A 27,216-nucleotide genomic window follows, 5' to 3' on the forward strand; every position below is an offset into this window, starting at 1 on the left:
AAGGCTAATGCAAAAAGACAGCACAATTTAGTGTATTATTGACTTGGCACCTTCTGGGAAGTTTTACACAACATTAATAAATCAATATTCTGTGTAAGAGCAAGTCAGAATAGTGAATGCATTAGGGACCAATCCATCAACTCTTAATTCACATGAGTATACCCAGAGAAATCCAATTGTCAGCAATATTAGATTTCCACATCACTTAAAAGTTGAGCATGAATTGTATGTCTTTGGTGAGAAGTGGGGAGGTAAGCTAACCCCCTTTTTCTTATGAATGCTCTAAAATACTGCTTTGTTCTTGAGTTAGGCACATATTTATTTTCAATACTTTCTAGTCTGTAATGTGTTTTTATTAAAACTGTATGAATTACTGTCTCATTCTCGCATCATGTAGATGTTAAATGTATTTTTGATACGCAAAATCAAGTCTTCCCTTTTGTATACATCCAATTAAAATAACACACAACAGATCAGGCTGCTGTTACTGGCACATGACCTCCCATTCATTTAAGATGCATTTGTTAAGCAGATATTACAAATGCAAGGGATGATGGCTTCAGATGGTTCTATATTCTGTTGGACATTTAGAGTCATTTTTGTAGATGTGTTCATTACTGTGCTGTTTTTAACTGGGAATGGAGGTCTAATTGAAGCAATGATACACTGCTCTTTTTCTGAGCAGTTTTTAATACGGCTCTTCATAGAATCAGATACTTGTATTAGTTTAGAGGTAGGGCCAGCCCTACCATTAGGCAGAGTGAGGCAGCTGTCTCAAGCTGTTGTATGCTAGGGTGTGTGGGAAAGTTGTTGAAAGACAGAGCTGTTTGTGACCACACAGCCTGCCATGTACTCCCTGCTGCTCTCAGGTGTCGAAGTAGGATTCAATGCCAATCCAGTTGTCCTATACACATGGAATGGGGAGGGGGGAGAGGGATGACATTTTGTCCATTGCCTCAAGCAGCAAGATGTCTTGAATTGGCCGTGGTTACGGGTTTGGGGATTAGAAAACTGCCTATCTCTTATATTGTGCCTTCAACCGTACACCAACAAAATAAGTAGAGGCAATCCAAGTAGGCTTTGGAATCCTCTCTCCAGAGTGGCTCACTGGGCTGCTGACTTTGGCTACAATCCTGTACCCATTTGCCTGGTGGCACATCCTTACCATATCAGATGGTTGTATGAATAGGACCTTATCTTTTAAAAATGAGTTGCTCACTGGAGATAATAAATTTGCTCCTTTTTCATTTTAGACAATGGAACACATTGTCTTCTGTCCTCATTGTTAAATAACAACAGAATAGGTTCTGAAAAATAAAATAAAATAAGACATCCTCAAGGTCAAACTTCAGAAACCTAAGAGTATGAACTAGTTTTCTAGTTAGTGTTAATGTTAACATTCAAAGCCCTACATGGCCTGGGGCCAAGTTGCCTGAAGGATTGTCTCCACCCATGTATACTATAAGATTGTCCTCTGCAATCAGTCTCCTGGAGCCCCACCACCACCACAAAGGAAGTGAGTTGGGTGGTTACTAAGAAGAGGGCCTTTTCTGTGTGGCACCATTGTTACGGCATGAGCTATCCAGAAAGGATCGCCTGACATCTACATTGTGCTCTAGTTTTCAGCACCAAATAAGCCTTATTTACTAAGGAATTTATTCTTTTAGACTTTCAGTTCCTGTTGTTTTAAATCTGTTACTGTACTGTAGTTTTGTTTTGTTTTTTGTTCTATACTGAATTTTTCAAAGTAACAATGTACAGTAACAGTTGCTGAAACTAGTGAGTTGAATGAAAAACAAGATGCTCATTGTGTTGTGTGTGATGAATCAATCACATTACCCCTTCTCTACAAGCAAAATACATCTATCTATGTTCTTACCAATTTGAAGTAGTGGTGTACATGTGTATAGATGTGTTCCTATTCATTGCTTATTTCATTGTCTTCTGTTGGCAAAAGAACATGAGCAGAACTACCAAGAAGTTTCTATATGACGGGGTGGGAGTGGGGAATTAAACTTAAAACCCATTGGGCAGTATCCAACGATGCCATTCCGCTAATGCAAACTACTTTATGCTTGTGCATGGGATCTCTAGCACAACACCAATAGCATTCACTTTCACACTGTTTTTTCTGGGGAATCCCACTTAAGATCTCCCTTATGTTAGCTCAGTGTAACTTGTGTTAACGCAAGGAAGGCAAACTCTTTTGGTCTGGAGGCTGGATTGCCTCCTGGACCAAGCCTGGCATGCCAGATGACATCAAATCCCCACACCCTCCCATGACATCATTGGCACCATATTGTTCATTTCTCCTTTTTTTCTGGGAAGAGGGAGGAATCAAGCTCTGTGCCTCTCTCTGGATGGGATGTGACTCAGCCAGTGCTTGCAGGAGTGAGTGTCTCTTTTCTAATAGTTAGCCAAATGATGTTGGATGCCGCCCATTGGTACTAACATGAAATAATTGTGAGAGGTGAAACTACTAGCCCCTCCACAATATTGGAAAATATAACAAACCATTGAAAAAGATGTTGCTTAGCTCTATTTTGGGTCCCTTTTAGTCCTACCAACTCAGTTCTAAAAGTTCTAAAAATAGAATTTATCAACTTTGCAACCAATGTAGGGGTAATTGGGAGTCTGAAACAAGAATTCTGTTTTTGGAAGAATAATTTCTTTGGGAAGGAAATTAGAAATATTAACTGATGGCCTTTCGTATCTGTTCAGTTCTTGGACAGCTGAAATGGCCAGTGTATGTTTCCAGAGATTAGCATGGCAACAGAAGTAGTGCTGCAGCATCATTATGCTTACATATAATTATCTTGACATGTGTCAACTATAATTTCTCTGATGTGAACACCTGCCCATTTGGTGCCTAGACTGAAAGCATTACTGAAAGTTAATTTGGATTTTATTTTATTTTTAAGTTACAGAACTCTCTCTCTCTGGTCTGTGTCACATACAGCTGTAAGCTTTTTGTTTGTTTCTCTTTCTAAACAGCCACAGAGTTAACTGTTACCTGAACACAGATAGGAGCACGTTGCATAGTTGCCCTACAGATCAGAGTATTGAAGCAGTTTGCAAGATTTGAGTTCTGAGTTTTCAAATCTATTTGAGCCCACAAATATGTGACTGGATCCAGATTGAGGTGCATGATGCAATGGAACTGGTGGAAGCAAATGACCCCACCCCTCCTCCCCATGGTAACCTTCCAATCCTCTGAAAATGCTATGCAAAGCCAGGGACACCCCCCACACACACACTGCTGAATGGGAGAGGCTGTGGTACAGAGGGGAGGGGAGATCCCCCTGCCCTCCAAGATCTTACGGTTCTTGAACTGTGCCCTACCAGCCTTTCCCTTTCCAACATAAAATGTCAGACCACAAATAATTCAATATCTGGAGACTCTAAACTGAGGGTCCCCAACACAGTGTCTGTGGGCAGCATGGTGCCCAGAGGGCTCTCCAGTGGTGCCCATGAAGCTCTCCCCACCTGCCTCCGTCAAAAAAAACACAAATGTTTTAAGAACAACTTTGGGAAATGTTAGGGCAGTCTTTTTCTCTCCTTTTCTAGCCTCAGGCCTTGCTCTTTCTTTCCCCTCTACCACTTTGCCTTGCTATTTCCCCCTTCCTCCTAGCCTCGTTATTTCTCTCTCCCCAATCTCTTTTGACTAGCCAGGCCCCCCATCACAGCTGTTATGTGACTAACTGCACCCTCCATTGGGAGCCATTTTGTGGCGGTCTCTACAGCAGTATCTTGAATTCTCAAATAATGCCCACAGGTCCAAAAAAAAAAAAAAGGAGGGGACCCCTCATCTACAGTCCCCTCCATCTGTATACCAATAGATTAGCCACAGGTCTTCATTTCAGAGATGGCTTGTATACACTTCTGATAATGTTCAGCTCATTCTTTTTCCTAGCTGCATAATTTCGATGAAAAGCAAAAGCTTTCTAATTTACAAAACCCTTACTAGAATTGTCTAATAATTAATTGTGGCATTTTACCATAAAACATGATCTTAAATTGAGGAAATACCTAATTTGACCTATATGGAGCTCCCTTCTGGGTGGGAGCAGATGAGAAGGCACCGGAACTGTGGCAAGGGAGGAGAGGATCAAACCCCCTTCACTGTCCCCCCATAGTTCTAATGAAAATCAGTTTCCACCCATGCCTGGAATTATTATTTTTTAAAGACATAGCAAGTGACACATTTACCATCATACCTAGTTTGGCCCACATCTCAAGCTGAAGTGGTGTACACATCTGAACATCTTAAAAGAAAGGCAACCAAAATCCTCACTATTTATGGTTATTCAAGTGTTTTCCCCCTTATTAATTTATGTATTCTTGTAGCATAGAATAGAAGTGGGAACTCCCACCCCTCTGCATGGCAGGCTCAATGGGGTATCAAATTCATAAATTTATTGGGCCCCCAAAACCAGGAAATGGCCTTCTGCTCAAAATGGGCCATGGTTGTAACTTTTTGCAACCACCCAAAAAGGCTGGCATGAAAGAATTCTTTGTGTGAAGTACCTCTTGCAGGACCCACTGAGCATGGTTGGCCAAGGAAACCCCAAATCCTGGAGCAGGTACTGCCCTCTGACAAATCTAGAAGGTTGCATTGTAGTCTCGTTCTGTATAGAGTAGCCGGGATATTTCTTTTTCATGCCATTTTTCTTCAGGAAGTATTGTGCTTTCCTGAGGGAGCATCGCTCCTGATGCATATGTTCACCAATTGGGGATGCCAGAGAAATTTGAGATGGACTAAAGTGAGTTTATTTATTATTTATTTTATTTATTTATTACATTTTTATACCGCCCAATAGCCGAAGCTCTCTGGGCGGTTCACAACCTTTTGAATCCCAAGCTGTGCAGAATCCATAGACATTTTTATTTTTTATTTTTACTTTCCTGAAATTTATGCAAATAACTTCACTGGAAATTTGCTCCTGAGACATGTGCCATGCTGGAAAATATGCAAGGGGAGAAGTTGAATGGAATGGGGGACAATACACTAAATGTTACATACTAACATAAAGTATGTAAATTGTTGCAAACTTTCTTACAGAACTACTTTTGTATTTTTCTGCATAACCGGGGTGGGGGGTGGGGGGATCGAATCCCTCTGTGAACAGATGCTGGAATGAATGACACCACACAATCCCTGGAACATCCCCAGGGCAAATTTCACAAAATATGGACAACTGGGGCAACAATGCATTTCCGTAGTACCACCAGCAATAGGCTGATGCTTAAATCCAAAGCCCTGCTCCTTTGCCTTGTTTTTCATACACTTCCTAATGACAAATAGGAAACATATTAAGCAAATCTGACATGTTTCCATTCACTCCATACGCTCAACACAAGCCAGACAATTACAGGCATGTTTAGTTTAGTTTAAAATGTAGGTGTATTCAACGATTAGTCAATTTCTTTCATAAACTGTGAGGTTGCTGTTTGGGTTGCAATTCTGGGGCCAAATTCTGATCTCACAGGTATGACCTGATCCAAAACCCACTAATATCAAAGAGAGACTTTCCACTGACTTCATTTGACTTCGATTCAAGTCCTTAAAGCGCACTTTACATCAACAGGACTGCTCGATTTTACAAAGAGCAGACTCTGGCTCAAAAAGTGCTTATGAAACATAGATTGGTTGTTGACTTCTTCTTTAAAAAAAAAAAAACAGTTCAAAGACCATACAAATAAGTTTGCCAATGAGGTTTGTTTCTGAATATTATAAGAGTAATTGAACCCTTACCATTATCTGGAATGAAATAAATAAGGTAAGGTAAGTAAATGGATTTGGTTAGCTGCATTGCTTGATTGCCCCCTGAAATTATTCCTAAAACTGGAATTGACCACACAAGATTAACTTAAGGGCAAAAGTGCAGTCCTTTATCTGTTACAGAAAATAGCGGCATCTGTAATGCCCCAGACACAGAAGACCATTCCTAAAATAATCCTGTCACCATATTTTCAGCACTGTTATAATGTAAAAGGACAATCTTGCACTACTATCAACCCAAAGTTCTTCTGGCATCAGTATACTTGGTAAATATTATCAGTGTACCTGGCCAAGAGTTAAGATGACTCCCACATTCTTTCTCTAGGATTCTTCCTTTAACTCTCTTTGTCTCTCTCACACCGCATCTGTACTATAAGCCTCCAACACACCTACTTTTGACCTCCATTTCTTTAGCATGGCAAGTACTGGTTCCTTTCATGATCATAGCTTTACCAGAGGGACTCTGTTTTCACTTGTTTGCTCTCCGTTATTGCACCCACCCCTTCTCCTTCCCCCTCCACTTCATTTGTCCTTGTCGGGTGATGGACATGGCAGCCTCGCCCCCACCCTCACTCTGGCTTTGTTGCCTAGTATTTTACCAATTCAGTGTTTAATTGGCTGGGTGCCATTTCTGCAGGCAAGGAGAGTAGGGTTAGAGCAGTAAAAGCCTGTTCGAACAATTCAGCCTGTTCGTTCCACAAGGTGTGCTGGACAAGGAGAACCACCCCGCCCTCCTCTTTTGTCAGCAAGCACACGTTCAAAGCACACGCCCCCAACAAAAGAAAAAAAATGCAAGGATGGCAATACACAGGGGTGGAAGGAGGAAATGCATGGATGAAATAAACCAGACTTTCCCTGATCCAAAATAAGACAGAAAGGGGAGATGAAGGAGCAAGATGAGTCCAGGTCAATGATGATGTCATTTGAGTACCACGTTGCAAATCCACAAACCAGGCATGATGAGAGTGTGATAAAATACTGGTGTGATGAAGCTCATAGACTTCAACAGATGTAAGAGTCATTCCCTCTCCTCCAGGAACCCTGGGAACTGTAGTTCAGAGAGGGGCTCTAGAAATCCATAACAGACAATTCCCAACATCTACACGAAACTACAAACCCGAGGATTGTTTGCGGCATGCCAGTTGAATTGCTGTGAAAGTGATATATGTATATATGTAGTCATGTCTCTTTTCAAGGATTGTGGGCTGAAGCCAGAAGTGTGAGATTTTAGCCACATCTTGAAAACAGACCATAGGATCTTTCTATCTTCGTCTACTGGGTGGTGTAGAAGTGTAATAAAATTTTAAAAATACATAATAAGCATCTGTCTATATTGTTGGATCTCATGTTACTCTTTGGTACACCAAAATAATGGGGTGGTTTGACATCAATTTCAGATGGTGAAGATAGTTAAGACTATCTTCCCCAACTTCCAACATGCCGTAAGTTTTCAGGCTATTCCCCTAATACCATTTAGGGTATTAAGAACTCTATTCTTTTTAGAGGTATTTCAAGGACAGTATGTGCTTGTATGGAAAGTAAAATATAGCCACAACAACAACAACAACAACAATAACAACAACAACAACAACAACTGCAACCAGGATATATAGCTTTATTCCTTTTCACATCCCATACTAGCATGCTGTTAGCTATGGTCTTTCACCCTGGATTCTCCTTTTGTGCTAATCTGTGCAATGAACACAGTTCTATATAACCCTGTTATCTGCTTTTGTTGCTGATCTACTGTACCCTGCTGTGCTGACCTAGATGTTTGTCAAGGCCAATTAATCCTAGACCTACCACAGACCCTTGTATAATCTTGAACTTTGTGTGTATTTTAGGCCCATGTTACGTAGGAACACATTTAACTTGGGTAGACATGCCCAGACTGCTGCATGAATTCTGTAGCTACCATTTTCCAAGAGGACTGACCTGTGCATGGGAATTTCAGCTTCTCTGCAAATCTTTTTATTATTATTATTATTATTTTATGTGGGTCTATGGCAGCTCTTGGACTAAGTAAAAAATGCTTCATGGTGTACACGGTGGACTGGTAAATGGAATATATCAGATTCCTTCTAAACACCATTCACTGCCATGCAGCCCAAATGTTTGTTGGGTCAGACTGGACTAATGTAATAGCCTTGTTACTTTTTCCAGGTAGCAAGTATTTTCTAATAAATAGTAGTAACTCTTCACTGATTGTATATATTTATTTAAAAAAGAACATAATAGGCTACAAAGGACAAGGGTGGTCACTTATTAATCACTAAAAAAAAGAGGCAATGCACCACCAAGATGACAAAAGAGGACAATGACTGGCATAAAATTTGCATATGCTAATTTATATGAATAATTTAAATTAAAATACAGTACATCTGTGACCAGATGCCCTATGTGCCTATCTATTCAGCCTGTTGTCTGGATCCTCACTGTTGAGGGACAATAGTTGTTATGGTTCTTTCTCTTTGGATAGGACAGCCCTTTAAACAGAGAATGCCTTCAAATACGGAGTGATTCTCTGGCAGCAGATGATCCTCTATAAAAGAGTAAAAATGGCAAAACCAGGAAGGACATACAATTTATTTATTTATTTATTTATTTATTAGATTTTTATACCGCCCAATAGCCGAAGCTCTCTGGGCGGTTCACAAAGAACCAGTGCTGTTGTTTAATTTTACTTCTGCATCCATATGAACCTTCCTGGGCCTTGACAGATGTGTTCATAACCTGCCACCAAGATCAGTTAGATTTGTGGACACAAGAAACAGGGCCTTTTTTGGTGGTAGCCCCATACTTATGGAACACCCAACAAGGGGATATATGGTTGGCCCCATTTTTGTTTGAATTTTAGATGGGTTCTGAAAACCTTTTAGTTTTCTCCTGCTTTTAGTTAAAGATGCTGGGTTGGATTTTTAATTGTTTATATGGCAGCTGCCTCTGTTTGAAATTGTTTTAGTGTATTTGCTGAGTTGGATTTGAAGGTGTTTAAAGGTGTTTGCTTTTCCTAAATATTTTAGTTTCAATGAGTTTTAAGACTAAAACTTGTCTTTTATGTTTTAATTTTTTGTGTAAGCTCCTCTGTGTTGAGTGTGTGTGTGTGTGTGTGTGTGTGTGTGTGTGATATTTTGGTGTGGAAGGTGGCATAAAAGAAATATGGTTTGTCATTCTGTATGGGTCCTTACAAAGCTATCTCTAGTACCTTCTTTTCCATGCTACATGACCATCCCCTACTTTGGGAAGTTCTTCTTTTCTAATGGGAGAGTGCTTATGAGAAATGCAAATGTCCCATTTTCCCTCCAGATGAATAAGCAGATGCACTATTAAGCAGCCTCCCCCAATCCAGTACTCTCCAGGTGTAATGGACGATAACTCCACCATCCCCAATCAGCATGGAGAAAGCTGGGATCATGTCAGTGACAGACCTGCTTCACCCCAGCAAGGAGAGATCCTCTCCACGGTGTAGCTAAATGGTGGGCAACTTGATGCCTTCCCAGATATTTTGGACTAGCGCTCTCATCAGCCTCAGCCAGAATGGCCGATGCTCAGACTTAGAGGACTTGTGATCCAAACCATCTGGAGGGTGCCAGTTTGTCTACCCCTGGTTTAGATGATTGCAAGCAGTGATTCAGATTATAATCAAAATCAATATCTAGCTTGAATTACTGTGAGAATATTAGGTCACCAGACTGTAATTGCATGCAATAGATCTTCTTTGGATCATTTCAATGAACATTTCAATGCTTTTAGAGTACTGGGGATTTGCTGGCCTCAAATTGCCATGACCTCTGTGTGACATTTCTGCACAAAGGCCCTGCAATCAGGCAGAACTGTGTGATGAGCTGATGCACACACAAATCAAACTTAAATGCTTGGCAACTTGGACATTTGTCCACATCCAAGGAGATGTGCCATATATCTTTCATTGGGCTTCAAGTCTATCCTTTTACTTCTGTGTCTAATGCTGTCATGTGGAAGTCCAACATTGTTCTAAAATTCTCTGTCACCATCTGGTTTTGTTATCTGCCAGAAATCAGATATCTAGAGACAAGATCGTGGGGCTGTTTTTGATCAAGAACAAGCATGCTGTCCTTTTGGCCCTTAATTTGTAAACCGCCCAAAGAGCTTTGGCTGTGGGGCAGTATATAAATGTAAATAATAATAATAATAATAATAATAATAATAATAATAATAGACAGGCAACATACAAATTGTATTGATAATATCAGAGTTGGAAGCAATTTTTTGTCCTTAACTACAGCCATTGGGAACATATTTTGAAGAGAGCAGCACATATGTAGTGTGGTGTTTTGCCTATTTTTAAAAATAACAAATGCATTGCCATATAGTATTAGAGAAGGACTTAGCAGTCCAGCCAAAACCTCAGATGCTAGGTGCTGCCTATATTAAGGCAAACGTAGTCACGCGTTCACTGAAAATATGTTTTTTCTTGTGTATATATGGACCATATTGTGTGTTTTTAAAGCAGTGGGAAATATAATTGGATTTAAAAGAAAATGTTAAGAAATATGACCCTGGCACCTCATGAAACACATTTCAGGTCTATGGACATTTGTAGGACTGAGCAACCCTTAAGTACTGCATTTAAATGTGTTTCTCCACATTGCCCCAATGCAGCTCATATCCTTTGGGTGGGAAGGAATAAGAATTACGAAATGAGGCTTTTTCTTATTTTTTATGAAATAGAATAAAGAAGCAATATGAAAAAATAGACTCATTATCCTCAAGATAGTTCCCTTTAACTTCAAGATTTTCTTCTTCTTCCCATTCCTCTTCGCCCCCTCCTTTCTTTTCTTTCTTTCTTTCTTTCTTTTCTTTTTTTTTTTAAAAAAAACAGGATGCTTTTCAGGAGACAATGACCACTTCTTGGCAATTCATCAGAGAAAGAGCAGGAAGCCAATATTCATTTATCGTCATGTGCAAAGTCTTGAGAAAAGTTTGGATTCCAGTGATCGGAATGATTACGGGCACCATTCCCATGCAAAAATCAGCAAGCTGCACCCAGCCGTCATAGTTAAATCAGCGATCTCTAGACCTGCACACGACCCATCTCTCAATCTCTTAGCTATGACTGACGGGGACCAGGAAGTGGAAAATCTACCCATTCCAGCAGCTAACGTGATCACTGTGGTAAGTTTCCTTGTTCTTCCTCAGGCATTCAAAGTCCTGAAGTCATGGCTCAGGAAAACTGCCCAGGGTGTTGTTCATTTCCAGGGCATTGCTGGCAATTTGCTACAGGAAGAAAAGGGCAGGTTTGATTTAGGCTGCTGCAGTCCTATGCACACTTAGCTGGCAGTAAGTCCTACTGAAGTCAGAGGGAGAATTCAAAGAGTACGTCCCGCCGACTCCTTTACGTCCTGCCAATTCCTTCTGCAAGTGGTAGGTCTTGCCAATTCCATTGCACAAGTGGGACCCACCACTTAGGCAAGGGAGATCTAGCACTTCCCAGGGAATACTAATTTCTGGAAGGAGGCAGGTCAGCAGAATTCCCTTATGTGAGCTCCGCAAACCTGCCTCCTTCCAAAAGTGAGTGTTTCCACTCATTTCAAGGTGCCCCCCAGAAGTGCTAAATTGCCATTTCACATGTGGTGGAGGCCATTTGTACAACACAATCAGTGTGGTGAAAGAGAATCAGTGGTGAAGAGAAATGTATGCGCACACTAGTGCTTTTTATCAACACTGAAGTGTCCTGACAACTGTTGGGGTACATTACACGCTTTTCTAGCATTAATTTTCATTATTACGCTTTTCTAGCATTATTTCCCACTTTTTATTCTGTATTATACAAAATAAGGCAACAAACATCATGGTGTGTGCTACAAGGTATAAATACATAAGAGGGATATGGCGTCACTGTGATGAGGTTGAATCCATATGACACAAGGTGTAGATCTGGCCTTGGTGCCTTCCAAATGTGTCGGACTACAATTCCCATTAGGCCTACAATGGCTGGTGAGAATAGGAGCTGTAGTCCAACCCATCTAGAGGGGGTCAGGTTGGGAATGGCTGCCCAAGGAGATATAGTAATGGGAACAGTGGTCCCTGACATTTTCTGCCTGCCATGCAGCTGTTAAGACATGCAGCACCTCTGCTACAAAAAAAAAAAAAAAAAAAAAGGTGGAACCCCTTCCACTACATACAAAAAGAAGCCCAGGTGAATAGCCAAATATTTTATGAAGAGAGCTCTCTTCCCTCACATACAAACACACTGGCTAAAGCTGTGCCCTGCAGGTGAAGATGGGAAGAAGGAATGTGGAATCTCCCTCAGCACAGTCTGAATGCTTCTAGTGGTGTGTGGGTGTGGGTGTGTATTACAAAAACTATCTGAAGCCTGAATTAAGCACATTTGCAATTGGTCATTCTTACATAACCATCCTATTAAATCTCCATTAACTGCCTTGTGGGAGACCTGAGTTTCTCTTCTTAATGCATTTGTGCAGAGCAAAGGCTGCTGCTACGATGAAAGCCAGTCTGACTGAGAGCCACACAGGCGGTAATGGCTGGGCACAACAATTGTGAATTAAGAACCTGGTTAGCCTCTGTGTAGAGTACAAACACTTCTGTCAGGATAGCTGAGACCTGCCTTATTCAGTCTTCGCTTGTTGGAATGGAAGGGAAAGTACTTCAGTGCACAATTATGGAGAAAGGTTCAGCTGCCAAACTGAATAATCTTACGAAAAGATTTTTTCCTCAGGGAAGTCTTAGGGGATGTTTTGACAGGAGGGTTTCTCCTGTGTTCCGAGGAAGCTGTCAGTCCGCAAGCAGTTCTGAGAGGATTGGATTTTTAGAATCTGAATTTTCTTGCCCTGTAAAGAGTAATTCCTCTGCAAAAAGCTTTTGTAGAGTGATTCAGTTTTATTGCAGTGCATTTTCCCTGCTTGCTTGCTCATTCTTTTTGGTCTTGAGCTTTCAGGACACCAATAATGTCTGCCTTGTTTCTTGCTGACCCTTTCCAGAACAATCTGCTAAGGAGTTCACCTCTGCAAGCCCCTTGGGAGGAAATGGGGTTGTGTTATAAGTTAGTTTTCCATTAGCAAAGACTTGTGGCAGGGATGGGGAATGTGTGACCCTCTAGAGTCATATTTATAATAGATTTAGTCATATTTAGAAATAACTGGGGCTTAAGTTAGTATACTCTAAGGGCATGTTTACACCACAAGGGTGCGTGTGGGGGGGAATTGTGGACTTAGCAGCTTCCACGATCCTCCCTGGGTGTCCAGACGGCTGCACAATGTCCCGGAAGGATGGTTCAGCTGCCATTTTTAAAAAAACCCAGGAGAGAAGCACATGGGCACTCCTCCGTGAAAGGTAGGGAGAGAGAAAAATCACCCACTCCCCCCACCCCACCCCGATGGGCATGGAGCGCCTGAAGAGCTCCGTGCCCCATGCCTGGTTCCCTGCTTCTTGTGTTTACTCACGAGGAGCCGGGACGAAACTGGGATGACCCCCCACTGCTCCCGCAGTCTCAGGACGATCCTGAGACCATGGGAAAAATCAGGCTAAAAGCCATCCCGGTTATCCCAGGGAAATGGAGGAATCTTCCCTCCCTGACCCCAGGATCCCCTGTGCATCATGTAGACACAGAAGGATGATCCTGGGACAATCCCCAGGATAAGGCATGGTGAAGACATGCCCAATGTATGGGTAAATCTGGGTTCAACCCAAGATTTTGTTGGACAGCAACTGTCATCAGCCCTAGCTAGCATAGTCCATGGTGCAGGATGGTAGGGATTACAGTCCATCAATATATCACAGACCATATGTCCCCCATCCCTGCCTTAGGGTAAACTTCAAGAGTAGGGCTTCTCCTTTCTTCCCACACTAGACATTGACATGATGCATTTTATGTATTGATTTAGCCATTTCTATCCCCGCCCCACCAATCCTACCACACAGGGTCCTATCTCACAGGGTTGTTGTGAGGCTAAAGTGGGGGAAGGGAGAACCATGTATGCCAGGGATAGACAGAAAATAGATCTTGGAATGATTTGTAGTAGATCAGCATGAGATTTTGACACCTGTTGTCAAAGGGCAGCAACAACTACCAAATTAGGCTATTTGTAATCCCTGATCTGTAGTGATGCAATTGTAGATTGGAGACTTGTAAATGGAAGTCATCCCAGTGAGTTTATAGTGGTCTGGCTTTGCCCTTCAAGCCCCCATTACGCATCTGGCTCCAGCTGCTGTATCTTGTGTTTCCGGTTACATTGTTTGAGCACATTATCAAAGGGAAGTCTGGAAAGTAGGTTTGTTCCTCCTCCGCCCCTTTCTTGCTAATAAATCAGTGTTGCCAAAGTTTGCAGAAGAAAAGAAGGACTTGAATTCAATCTTATTTTATGTATTTGAAAGTACAGGCAGGGATGAAGGCAGGGCCAGCCCTGGGCTGGGAGAGTGAGGCAGCTGCCTCAGGCAGCAGATGCCTTCAGAGGAGGGTGAGGAGTGGCAGTGAGTTGCTGGAGGACAGAGCTGTGTGTGACGTATGGCCTGCCAGTGCCCTCTAAGCTAGCCTGTTGCCCTCAGGTATGGTGGAAGATACTGTCCCACTGCCAGCTTTGAAGTGTGATTTGACTTTCAGTCTGGTTAGCATCAGTCTGTGGAATGGGGGTGGGTGCCATCTTGGCTCTGCCTCAGGCAGCAAAATGCCTTGGACCAGGCCTTGATGGAGGCCAATTGTTGCCATTATGAGTGGGGGAAATGCATTAAAGCAGGAACCATGAGAAAAGCCATCTCTCTCCCATATAATGGTTTCCTCGAAGCAAATGCTAAGAATTTTGTGGGCAGAGTTTAGCAAAAATCATTGTTTTGTGAATCTATGTCCTATGTTAATAGATAATAACCTTAGAATTCAGCCAGGGGTAATGTTGGGCAGTTTATTGGTATGGAAGGATTATCTTTCCCCCAGAGGTAATTTTATATGACCTTTAGGGGCTCTCTGCTGCAAGAAAACAGTAAACCTATATACACCAGTTGCTGGGGAACATGGGTAGGAGAGTGCTTGTTGCACCATCTCCTGCTCGAGAGCTGGTTGGCCACTGTGTGAACAGAGTGCATGGCACTTCTTAACGTTCTTAGGTTATGTTCTTAAAATATTGGCTTTGTCTGACATTTCTAACATTTTGTATATCAGGAATGCAATTTCTAAGAAATTTAAGCAGATTTTGATTATACCATAAGTAGGCCTCACAAATTCAGACCCACTGTTACTCTTTTGGATTTTAAGGGTGTTTTTTTAAGCATTTGAAATGAAATAAAATTCAGCTTTGCTAGCTCCCCGTATGCTTCAATGTTTACAAGAGTGACTAATCTGAAAGTAAAGAGCCAAATCAAATCGCTGCTCTAGTTCGCCTGTAACTTATACAAAGAAAGACTTCTGCCAAAGGATGGACACGTCTGTCAGTTTTGCTTTCTCCCACACTCAGATATTTTTAGTCTCAAGTTTTTTCCATCCTCTTTATGATCAAATTAGGTAAGATCTTAAATAAAACAATCCAGATGAAATCTTCACCCATCTGCACCAGCCAAGTTCAATAGGTACAGCTATTCTCAGTGGAGAGGACCATGTTGTCCCTGCTTGCCATTGATTGTTAAAGATGAGGAGCCTGTCAGAAAGGGGGGGGGGAGAAAGGTGACAACCTTAATTGGGGAACACAAACAAGGTTGAATATGCAGGGATCCACACCATTCAAGAGCTGGGTGGATGCATCTCTCAATCTTCCCATCTTGCTCATTCAAGTTCTTTCTCATCTCCCCCCCCCCCATCCTGTTTATGAGAAATCAGCAAATTTGGGGTAGTTCTTGGCGAAAAAACCCAAATAAAAATTTCTCCCTTCCCTACATCTGTATTCTCAGTTGTTTCTTCCATCATTGACTCAAGACATGGTGTGTTCTGCACACCTTTTTCTATTCTTTGTGTTGATAGCATCCTCACCCGTGTAAACCAAATATGATCTGGAGGCCACATGTTGCTCAATCACTTTTTCAGGTTTCCACACTCCATTTTGATGGATGGTAACTGGGTCTTTCCCTTAAATTTGAATAGGTCAGTCCCTACCTTCTGCCAAAGTCTTTCCAGAAATTCATGAGGCATCATAACTTCTTTTTCTCTTTGATTTCTAGGCTTGACATCTGGTGCATAACTAAGCAGGGCTCTGTTTTAAACAGACGTGCCCTTCTTTCACATATTTCCAGATTACCATTATGTATGGTATTCATTATTTCTTTCCTTAAGTCTGGTGGTCCTGTGGTCCTGTCCTTTTTATTTAAGTGCTCACTGCTTATCTATCCTGTCCAACAGCTAAAGACATTTGAGTGGTTGACAACAACAAAAAAAGGTTAATAAACAGAGGTGTGCACCAACTCCTGCCTTCACCTCAGACCCTGATTAGGGTTTTTTGAAAACAGCCTGATTTGGCTTGGACCAATTTCACATTCCTCTGCTTCAACTTGGTACTGAACCCAAGTCAAGGTTCAGAAATCAGAGACTTCGTGCTTCTCAGTGGCTGGCTGATTCTCTGCAATTTCCTGTCCCACCCCTTGGAGCAGTAGAGATTGAGTCTGCTCCTTCTTCTACATGTCAGATGTTTTGAAGACCACTCTCATGCCTCTCCTTAATCTTCTCCTCTCCTACAAGAGAAGGAACAAACATTAGAAATGGGAAGGGCCTCATCCCTCCCCAGGCAAATCAAACATGAATTCAGTTTTCTGTATCAGAATATATGTATCACAGTTGCACTGAGGGATGCCCTCTAGCAGCATGCAATGTGGAAGTAGGTCATTAGATGCATGTCTCTTACCATTTAGCTTCACATTCCTGTAATTGTTCCTCCCCATTTGTCCACTTTCTTTTTATGACTTGGTGCGGTTTTGCTGCATTATCGGTCCTTCCAGCCATGCAGCAATTTCTGAAGCAAAGACACTGAGTGCCCTTTTTGTGTGCGAATAATTCTAATGGGCACAGCACGTGCTCGGCATGCCTCGGAAGAGGCCTTCGGTAGCCTCCAGCTTCTCTCCAGCTCTGTCATTCTGCATTTTGTTTGCTCAAAGAAGTATGGAGAGCCTGCATTGGTTGGCCTCATTTCATTTCTGCTTCCTCCAGTGTGGGGTGAACTATTATGCTGGCATTGTGTTTGCTATCAGTCTTTGTGGAGATGGCAGAAAAGATTGTGTTAGAGTCTAATGTACACTAAAACATCCCCAAGGCATGTTTGTTTGTTTGTTCATTTGTTTTTGCCATCTTCCTTCTAAAACACTAAGGGGGGAGGACAAAATTATTCTTAATTTATTGTTTTCAAACTAGATGTTGGAGGAAGGAGAGATGTTGGAGGAATTTATTTTCTACTTTGCTCTAGAGTAAATCTGAAAACAGTCTAATAGGTTCTGGCAAATGGCACAACACTGGCCCTTATATGGTGACATGCAGGGAAAATCCCACTGAAGGCAGGGAACATATCAATATGGCAACTGACAAGGACTAATCAGGGCTGGGGGGAAACATAGGCCTTAGCTAGACCTAAGGTTTATCCAAGGATCATCCCTGTTCATGTAAATGACACACAGGATATCCTGGGAGAAGGCAGCAATGATCCCGGGATGATCCCGGGATAAACCTTAGGTCTAGCTAAGGCCATGCAGACCACAAGTCTGTATTTGTGGACCCTTAGGACTCCTCAGCAAGATCTACATCAAGCACGATATAGCAGTATGAAAGTGGTATATAAGAGGCAGGAGCAACACCAAGCAGGACATAGCACTATGAAAGTGGGATATGGTATGTGTCAGTGTGCCCCAACAGTTGTCAGTGCTCTTCAATACCGCTATACAGCAGTAGTGTGGCTCCTGCCTCTTATATACCACTTTCATAGTGCTATATCCTGCTTGGTGTAGATCTGGCCCTCATGTTAAAAATGGATGGTCAGGGCCAGCCCTACTACTAGGCAGAATGAGGGATATGCCTCAGTCGGCAGATACTGAGCGGTTGGGAGCAGTGAGAATGTGTTGGAGTAGAGAGCTGTGTGTGCCACATGGCCTGTCCTACACCTGTCCTCGCTCCAGCATAGAAGTAAGTTTCAAACAGCAATCCAGGTAGCTTCGGTACATATAATGGGAGGAGAACGTGCTTTCTTGTGTTTTTTCTCAGGCAGAAAAATGCCCTGTGCATGGGACTTATAAGGGTATAACTAATGTTGCATCAGAGCTCTTCAGGGACTTTCATTGGGAAAGCACAAAAGCAAAGAGAGCTTAATAGATGTTGGCTTGGATCCTAAGGTAACTTAGCTTAAGGAATCATAGAATCATAGAGTTGGAAGGGGCCTATAAGGCCATCGGGTCCAACTCCTTGGTCAGTGCAAGAATCCAGATTAAAGCAGGAGTCTCTTGGAAAGAAGGTTTACCATACTAAATGGTGTTCTCCACCCCCACCCCCAAGTATCCAACGCTGGCCGAGTTTATTTTTGCACACAACGTGAAAAGTCCAACAAGTGCCTCTACCTGGGAGTATAAAAACAACAATAAAAATTAAGTAACTAACAATTTGCTGTCCTGTCTTGGCATCCCAAATCAGCCACCTGAGGTTGGTCTTGCCTGCTTCTCCCCCAAGCCGCTGGAGTGGCTTTTTAACATAGGTGGCTGGTGGGGGGGTGGGGGCGGGAATTTTCCATCGATGTACATTGATAAGTTAACATATCTTAGGATCTAAGCCAATACACTTTTATTTCCTAGCTCAATCACAAAATATCTTCTTGGAATTGCCAATTAATGTCCTGGAATATTCCTTTTTTTCAGATTAGACAGTGTTATTGAAGAGAATTTCTCTACCATCTTTACAGATGGTGTGCATATGAGGGGGGGTATACAGACAGCGGAATGTGTATATGTACCTTACATTAAATTTAAAAGATGGAAAAAGAAAGTAAAGCACTTAGTAAAATGTGTTGTAGCCTGAACATCTGTTGCACATTATGGTGACATCTTTGTTTTCTACAATTTCAAGAAATAAAATGCCCTGATCTGGCAAGGGCAATGTGCACATGGATGCTCATCGAGGCCCAATTGAACTTGATTGATTCCAACTTATGCAACATATGTGTCAAGAGATGGAGTGGGGTTACAGATTAATTTGTAAAGATGAAGGGTCTGTTACATGCCATAAGAATGTAAATCTTACTTCATTCAAGCAATTCTTCCAAATTAGACTAACAGACTCAGGAAAGCAAATCTCATGTGGTAATGTGGGGCCTTTAGGCAGTAACATTAGAACCCAGTAGAACTATTCACCTAGGTTGGTGGACCCTATGTAGTTCCTATGGGGTGGCCATGTTGCCATGGTGTGTGTCAGACTTAGGCAGCTAAGGGCCTATCAACAGTTAGCACATGGATAGCAAACTAAGCAGGCACACCTAGTCACAGGCATTCCCACCATGATGTGATAGTAAATATTTCTAAATATGTATATACCTTTACATAAAATTAGCATATAAATTTTATGCAAATCATATCCTCTTTTGCCTTTTCTTTTTGGTGATGCGCAAGGAGGGATGTACAGATTTTGTAAAATCCATTCCATCTGTGTTTCACAGATTGTCAGGTGCCTTTTGCTACATCCACTCTTTGAAAGAATCAGATTTTTTTCCTTTTTCCCAAATGTGCGCAAATTCACCTTTGTGCAAATTTGCACTTGCAAATCCCCCCAGTGCGCATTTTCATACTTTAGCCAATGCACATTTTCAGCCAGTGCTTTTTTATTAGATGTATTTTTCTATGACTAAATTTGTGTAAAATTCTGGGAAGTTAAAAACCTGTTCTGCAAGTCTGCAGAATCCATGCAACTTGGGAAAAGCATGTCAGCTGTGGAATCCCTTGATCAATTCATAGAAATCAAAGCTCAATTGATTGTTGCAGATTTCCCCAACATACCTATGCACAAGTGCCCCCCTTTGTAGTCCCACAAACTCCCTATACCTGAATCCAGTTCTACCAAAGGAACTTGGAGCATATACATCACCCTAATCGAATTGGCCAAAGTAACAGTAAAGCAGGAAGTGTAGCAAGAAAATATACTGTGAAGGCTTAGAACTATCATTGTTATGACAATAACCTACCCCCCACCATGCTCCTCCTCCTCCTCCATCTAGACTAGCAGTAATCAGAATGGAGACCATCTTCCTGATGATGTGGTTTGTGCATGATAAATGCCAGGTAGGCTGCAAATGCGTTAGGTAGCCATATATTTTGATGGCACAATACTTAAAATATTTTTAAAATCTCTACAGACTATTAAAGAGTTTTGCAAAGAGGGCCAAGCAATGGCCTTTCTTGTGATTATTATATTGTAGTGACTATAATAAATGTTATATTATCCTTCTGTTGTCCTTTGCTTCAAGGTCATTCCTGACTGACAATTGGTAATGGAGCTTAATTTTTATTTGGCTGTGCTCCCAAAAGAGAAGGGTGAAAAGTTTTCCAATCGAAGCTGAGTTAATGCCTGTCCAGTTTGCTGCATGGTTGAAGCATTATGAGAAATGTAATGTAATAAAATATTATCATGCATAACTAGACGTTCCTATTGAGCATGTTCGTTATACTCAATAAATGTATGTGATATGGATTTTATACCCAGGATTATTATACTGCAGCATCTACACTATAGTATAAGACAGCCTTCCCCACATTTATGCCTTCCAGATATTTTGGATGGACTACAGTTCCCATCACCTGCATCCAGTATAGCCAATGTCTTGGTGAAGGTTGTTATAAGGCGTATCCATATTTGTTTCACTGTGGACATGAAACAATTTTTTGTATCCATTGCCAATTCCTAGAGAATAAAACGAGAATGTATATTTTACATGGTGTTGGATGATCTACTTGGGAGCTGATGGCTTTTAAACATTTATGATGTGCTAAAGTAGTATTCTGAATAACAATTTGTGTTATTCCCACCACCACTGCCACCTACGATCCTGCTCCCATTATAGGGGCATTCCAGTTTTGAAACTGATCATACTAATAATGCTGTTTTCTTGTCCAAGAATTGTATAAATGGTTTCTTGTTTTTATTGCAACCTTTCTGTGATCTAGTGGTATTTGTGTAATTATGAATCATTTGGACAATTGGCGGCTAGTAGGATTTACTTTTTGCTGTGTATCTAACATGATTTTGGCAAACGAACAGAGCAATCCTTGGGGCTAATGAATGCTAGCCCTGCTTTGCTGGCAATTCCTAAAATTCCTCCATACAGGACAAAACCTGCTTGCAATGGACTCATCTGCAAAGCCCTTATGTGACCAATAAGTCTTGTCTCATTAAAACCACTCCTATTGATTGCACAGTCAGTTTTATTGTCAACACTTATATCAGGGGAGCCATAGATAATGCATGATGATCCAGTGCAGAAGAAGTTCATACATTTTAAGAGTCTTAGTTGAAACCAAAGATCACTGTAGAGGAGGAAAAACAAATTCATTAGCATCATACCAGGCAACTTCCATTCAAGCATTAATTAATTTTAGCGGTCTAAAGTCTAATTATATCCAGCATACTTACAAACCAGTCCTAGGCTTTTTATGTGTCCTTTAGTTTAATCACTTTCTTTATTCAATTAGTGTGAATTAGTCACATAGACTCGTCCTTGATCCAACAGTCTCACATAGGATCACATGAGTACAAATAGACTTCTAAATATTTTCAAACAAGATAATGATGGGTTTTCAAATAAAGCAGCATTCATAGTGGCATACACCAGTAAGTTTTCTCTTACTGGTTCAGCAAATGAGGTTAATACTTCAGTTCAGTTTTTAAACAAATTGACATCATTAACATACTGATCTTATTAAAACTCACTTGTTCTGAATTCTAGTCCATTAATTAGAATGCTCTAGTCAACAATGTTACTCTTGACACCGTGAACAATAAAGTTCTAGAGATCGTCATTTCTCATCATACTGGTTTTGTTTGTTTGTTAGATGTATAAAAGGTTTAGTTTAGTCCACTGATTGTTCTGCCTTGAACTTATCTGCTTTCTTTGTACTGAAGTTACTTTACTCAGAACTCAGTCTGGTCCTTTTTTTCAACTGGATCCAACAATTGGAGCATATGTGCAGAATTTGGGATGGGCACGTTCAGGGGCAGATTGAAGTGATACAATTTTAATTCATACTTGGAAAACATCCCTATAAGCAACCTAGATTTGTAGCACGAGCCACAGGGATTGACCTCAATGTAGCTCAGCTGTTCCTGATCTTGGAACATGGGTTAAGACAGTATCTAAGGAAGTAAATAAGAATACAAGGTGATAGGAATGTCACAGTAATCCAGCAGATTCAATTTTTTGACATAGATATTGTTATTCCCCTAGTGCAGACAATGATCTCAAGCTCACCTTCTATTTGATTTTGCCTGATTGATTTTCCATCATCTGATGAGCAAACTTGAGTTCAAACTAGCCAGGGCTTTAAGAATGGGGATGTGTATCCAATTTAAGCCCACTATTCCTAAAAGCAAGGATATTCAAGACATCCTGTGGTATTCCCAGGGATATCCAATGTCATAGGGAAGAAAAGTGGGGGAACTCAATGAAAGTAGGGACAGGTGTCATGCACATTTCTACAGGCTGTTCGGTGGCAACTAGGAAAGCAGATGGGGGTCTCCCTTCCTCAAGTGTAGCACTGTGGGAGGGGGAGAACATAAACCTGGAATTGAGGTCTGGTTCAGATATGATGGTGCACCAGCAATTGAGGCTTTGTATACTGGGTTTTTCCATTTCAGCTTTTGACCTTGCCCCTGTCCCTGGAAGACATCTTAAATTGCTTTAAGAGAGGAGAGTTCCAAGTTTGCAGTTTCCTACCTTTGGACCACTGGTTAATCTCTTGGTGAATTTTCTGCCATTGTATGCAGGGCTAGGGAGGTTTTGGGGCCGGCTCAAATGCTCTCCTAGTGTTTTAGTGACTAAGCCCTGCCTCAGGGTCTGGTGGTGTTTCTCTAGTTGTTAGAATGTCCTCTAGTCATTATTCTTCAGACTTGGTGGTTGTTGGTAGGGGATTAGCTTCCAGAGGTCACAAACAAATAGTCCCCCCTCCCTAGTCAGTATCTAAGATCTGGCCCTAAGGGTCAGAAGTATGCTCCCACCATTTCCTGTGCTAGTCGAGAAATAGGGAGGAACCATAGAAGGGCGATGCCTCTGTATGTAATATGGTATGGTTGAGGCATAACACTAAGCCATAGTTTAGCATTATGTGTAAGAGCCTGGTTCCCCCTTCCATCTTCTACTTTGGTGCAGCTGCAAGTAGGAGATCAGAAGCATCCACTTCCATTTTCAACTAACTACAGTGTTGGTCTGAACCATGATTAGTTTTAACTATGGTTTATCCTATCCAAACAATCCAGGATCAGCAACCAGTGTTTGGACAAACCATAGTTTAAACTAACCAATGTTTTTCCTGGTTCAGATGAAATGACAAGCTGTAGTTACTGCCATACCGGAAGAGGAGAGGAGAATGCATGAGCCTGAGACTCATCCTTTTAGCGCTTAATTATGGTTCAGTGATACATTCAAACATAGCCTTTTTTGTCTCTCCCACGCACAAATTCACACATCTCTTGAAAAAATGCTTCAGGGATGGCCAGCTGAGCACATGTGTGCTTTAGCAGTGACAACACAGATAATCCATTGGAATAACCACTTGACCAAGGATTACTCAAGTATTTCAAGGAAGAAAGGGTGTGTGTGTGAATGTGCAAGAGGTTGCTGGGTAGTTTGTTATTTAGTGAGAAATTTGCCATTTGCCCCAGTGTCAGTAATACCCAGTGTTATCAAAGGAGGGGGGGGGAGAGAAACTTTGCAGAAGATACTGAGGTGAAATTTCAATTCACTTAATTTTTTTCTTTATGTTTCAATCTATTTTTTATCTTTCAACAGAAGCCTTCCATGCAGATTATAGTTTTTACTGCTAGCAAAATGTCTATATGGGTTGACAGGCATCAAGTTAAAAGGAGGTTTGCTCCATTCTCTATACAGATCATTCCTTTATTTTAAAATAATCTTTTAAAATTCCAACTTGTAGCCATTTTAAATCAAATCCATTAGCATCAACTCAAAGGTCGACTAGCAATCAATTGCCTGTGTGTTGTACTTCTTGATTTTTACAAGAGCTACAGGGACACCTGCGATTATAAGACCCAAGTAAAGGCACGTGACATTTTATGAGAAGTATAAAAAAAATCCTGACTGTTTGATATAAATTCCTTGTGCTGCCAAGTATGAAAAATAAAAATGCACTGTGTGAATGCTGAGAAATGTAGCCATGCTTGCAGCTACAAACGCAGAAGCATTTAGCATTTGCAGTTGCTTATTGAAAACACCTAGGCTTCTTTCGGGCAAAAATATTTAAATTGATTAGATTGCGTTGATTGCTGTTGTATGCCCTATATTTATGAGATTATGTTTATCATCATAAAATGATTATGAGATGAGCCGTGATAAATTTTCTGATGTTTTTGAACTATTAGAAACAGCATGGCCTTTGTTTGCTAGTGCTGGAGATGCCCTGGGGGAAAGAACTGTGGCAAACAAGCAGTCATTGTCCTAGTTGCAGTGGTGGATGGGCAGTCTGAGGCTTCCTTCTCATTGAGCAACTTGGAAGGCATAAGCCATATTCGTCTGTGTCTGGATTGGAAGTCTCTTCCATTAAAGAGCAGCATGTAGGTCACGAAGACAAAATGAAGAGACGAGCAAGCTACCAAAGGCTCCCCTTCAATTGACTCAGAATTCAGTTCAGTTTAGTTTTTGCATTGACAACCAGTCATTCACAAAACAGTTTCCCTATTCATAAAACTAAAATGTGTATAATACACCCACTGGTTACATCCTGGAAAACAAGAACCCCTGGAGATTTAAAATTCAAAGCTTAAAACCATAGCGTTTCAACTTGATTTATTTTTAAAAAGATAGTTAATCAAGGGTTTAAATTCAAGACCCCTTGTGTCACTTTCAGAGCAGATTGAATATATTTCGCCGTTCTAAAGGCAGCATGATAATCCAACCTGTTTAATAACATAAGAACCTTTTCCCTTGATGTTTCTAACCTTTCTTTCTTCAGAAGCTGGAAAATGTATTTGAATCTTCATATTTTGTGCACTCTAGCAGAACGTGAATTCAGCCTTCCACTGTCTTACAGACAAACGGACATAGCCGACCTGACCAGGGAACTTTATAGAATCTTCCCTTTACTTCCTTCAAGGGAATACAATTCAATTGGCATTTAGACATGTAAACCCGTAACAGATAAGGACTTGGATGTGACAGATATTGTGCTGCCTGGTTAATATAGCTGGCAACTCTGCACATAAATCATTAAGGCCCTTTCTACACCTAAGTGTTATCCTGGGAAAATGGAGGGACCATCCCTGCCTGCTCCCAGGATCTCCTGTGTGTCATTTGTATGTACAGGGACGATCCCTGGATGATCCCAGGAAAAAAGGCAGGTGTAGAAAGGGCCTAGATCTACAGTTAGCCACCTTGGCTGTATCTGCTTGTCACAATATGTCCTCTGTCCTATGTTTTAGGAGCAATTTGGCGACATCATAACCCTTTGATAAAAGAAAGTCATAGGTGAAGCCAATCTGGACCCCAATCATAAATCAGCCATATTGTTCACGTCTTCAAAAACAGACTGGAACTTTAGTAATTGTTCCAAGCCAAATTAAGGGCTCATTTCAGAAGCCTTCCTCTCACTGGAACTAATATAGGGTGACCATATTTGGGAAACCAAAAAAGAGGACACCTAGTGCGTGTGTGGGGAAGCAGCTTTCTGAGTCCTGCAGAAAGTACGTTATTTCCCCGCCACCTTAAAGAACCCGATTGGAGTGGAGGAGGGGAAAGGATTTCATTCTGCACCACCACCATCCACTCCAATTGGGGCCTTTTCTATAATGTCCACGAATGACCCACTTTCCCCTTTAAGACCTCAATTGGAGCTCGGGGTGGGGGAATGATGTGCCTCAAGAAAGCATGTCATTCCCTCCTGCCATGCTAATGGCAGCCTTAAAGGGGAAGGTGTGTCATTCCAGGACATTATTGAAAATTATAGAAAATCCCCCCTGACACCATGGAAAGAACAAAAACCAGGACAAATCCGGGGAAATCCTGACAGTTGGTCACCCTAACTAATAGGAACATTACTTCCTATAGAAATAGGGAGGCAAAACTGAGGGGTGAAATTTAAACTGGGGCCAAAAGCAAGACCTCCATGGATAACCTGATGGGGGGTAGCTTTAAGCTACCCCCCATCCCTTAAATTTCACCTCCAAGGGCTTTTAACCCACCACTTTACTGGGGCTTCTGCTTCCAGATTCTTTGTGGGATTAAGATCACTCCTTTATACATTTCCCCCCAGGGTTTTTCTTTCTCAGCCTTTCTATGTGTTCCAATACACAACCACAAGGTGGCACTGCTGGTATAGCGGAATTGTGCAAATACACAGGGTTTCATGGTGCCATATACAGAAGTACCAGATTTTCCTGGAAGAGGCCCTGAACAATGACAATGTTGTATAAAGCACCCACAAACTACTGTGAGTGAGGAATCACAAGTACACAATAGATGTGCTCCAAGTGTTTATTTTCTGCCCCATATGAACTCATGGGGTTATTAACACACACACATACACACACACACACCACATAAAAAGCCAGGCAAGCTATGAAGACACCATAGGGTAAATATCCTTCTCACTCCCCACCACACCTTTAGCCCCCTAGGATGTCCCATCACCCTCAGCATACATTTTTCTTTTTTTCTTGGCAGTTGGGTATGCTCCAAAACAAAGCACTGGGCTGCAGCCACCTACCATTTTTTATTTTCTAAGAAGGCCTCTGGGGCTCATATTGGGCCCAGAAGCATTCTTTGAAATAAAAATGGTGTGGCACTTGAGGGAGGCCAGCTTGCCACTTCCTCTCTTTTAAAAATAAATCTTTTTTTAAAAAAAAATCAGAAGGGGCACATAGCTTGGCATGCACCAAGAGAAAAGTGTCTGTGGGTACATTGGTGCCCATGGTCACTACATTGGGTACACTGCCTATGGGGGATTAGTTCCTCAGAGTATGAAATTGGGGGTGTTGTGGAGGAGGGTTAGACGTCCCCCCCACCAGGTCCAATTAATCACCATACAGTCTGTTTCTAAGATCTAGGTCCCATGACCATCTGAATGCATAATGACTGCGGGGAAATTGCAGGCGCTGATGCTCACTTCTTAGTGCATGCTAAGCTACCACATCCAGCTTCTAGAATACACCACATATTGATTGATTGATTGATTGATTGATTTAAAATATTTATATCCCGCCCTATATCACTAAGATCTCAGGGCGGCGTACAGATAAAAACATACAGTATGAAACAATAAATATACACAGTTAA

General features: G+C 41.4%; 1 protein-coding gene across 1 annotated transcript in view; it reads left to right on the forward strand.

Moving 5' to 3' along the window:
• Positions 1-27,216, forward strand: part of PTPRR (protein tyrosine phosphatase receptor type R) — a 135,120-nt gene that overhangs the window by 13,578 nt on the left and 94,326 nt on the right. The window contains exon 2 of the mRNA XM_063133893.1: positions 10,644-10,936. Coding sequence (XP_062989963.1) covers positions 10,644-10,936 — 293 coding nt within the window. The remainder of the gene's footprint in view (positions 1-10,643; positions 10,937-27,216) is intronic.

The sequence above is a fragment of the Elgaria multicarinata genome, chromosome 9 (assembly GCF_023053635.1).
Source record: "Elgaria multicarinata webbii isolate HBS135686 ecotype San Diego chromosome 9, rElgMul1.1.pri, whole genome shotgun sequence".
Classification (NCBI taxonomy): domain Eukaryota; kingdom Metazoa; phylum Chordata; class Lepidosauria; order Squamata; family Anguidae; genus Elgaria; species Elgaria multicarinata.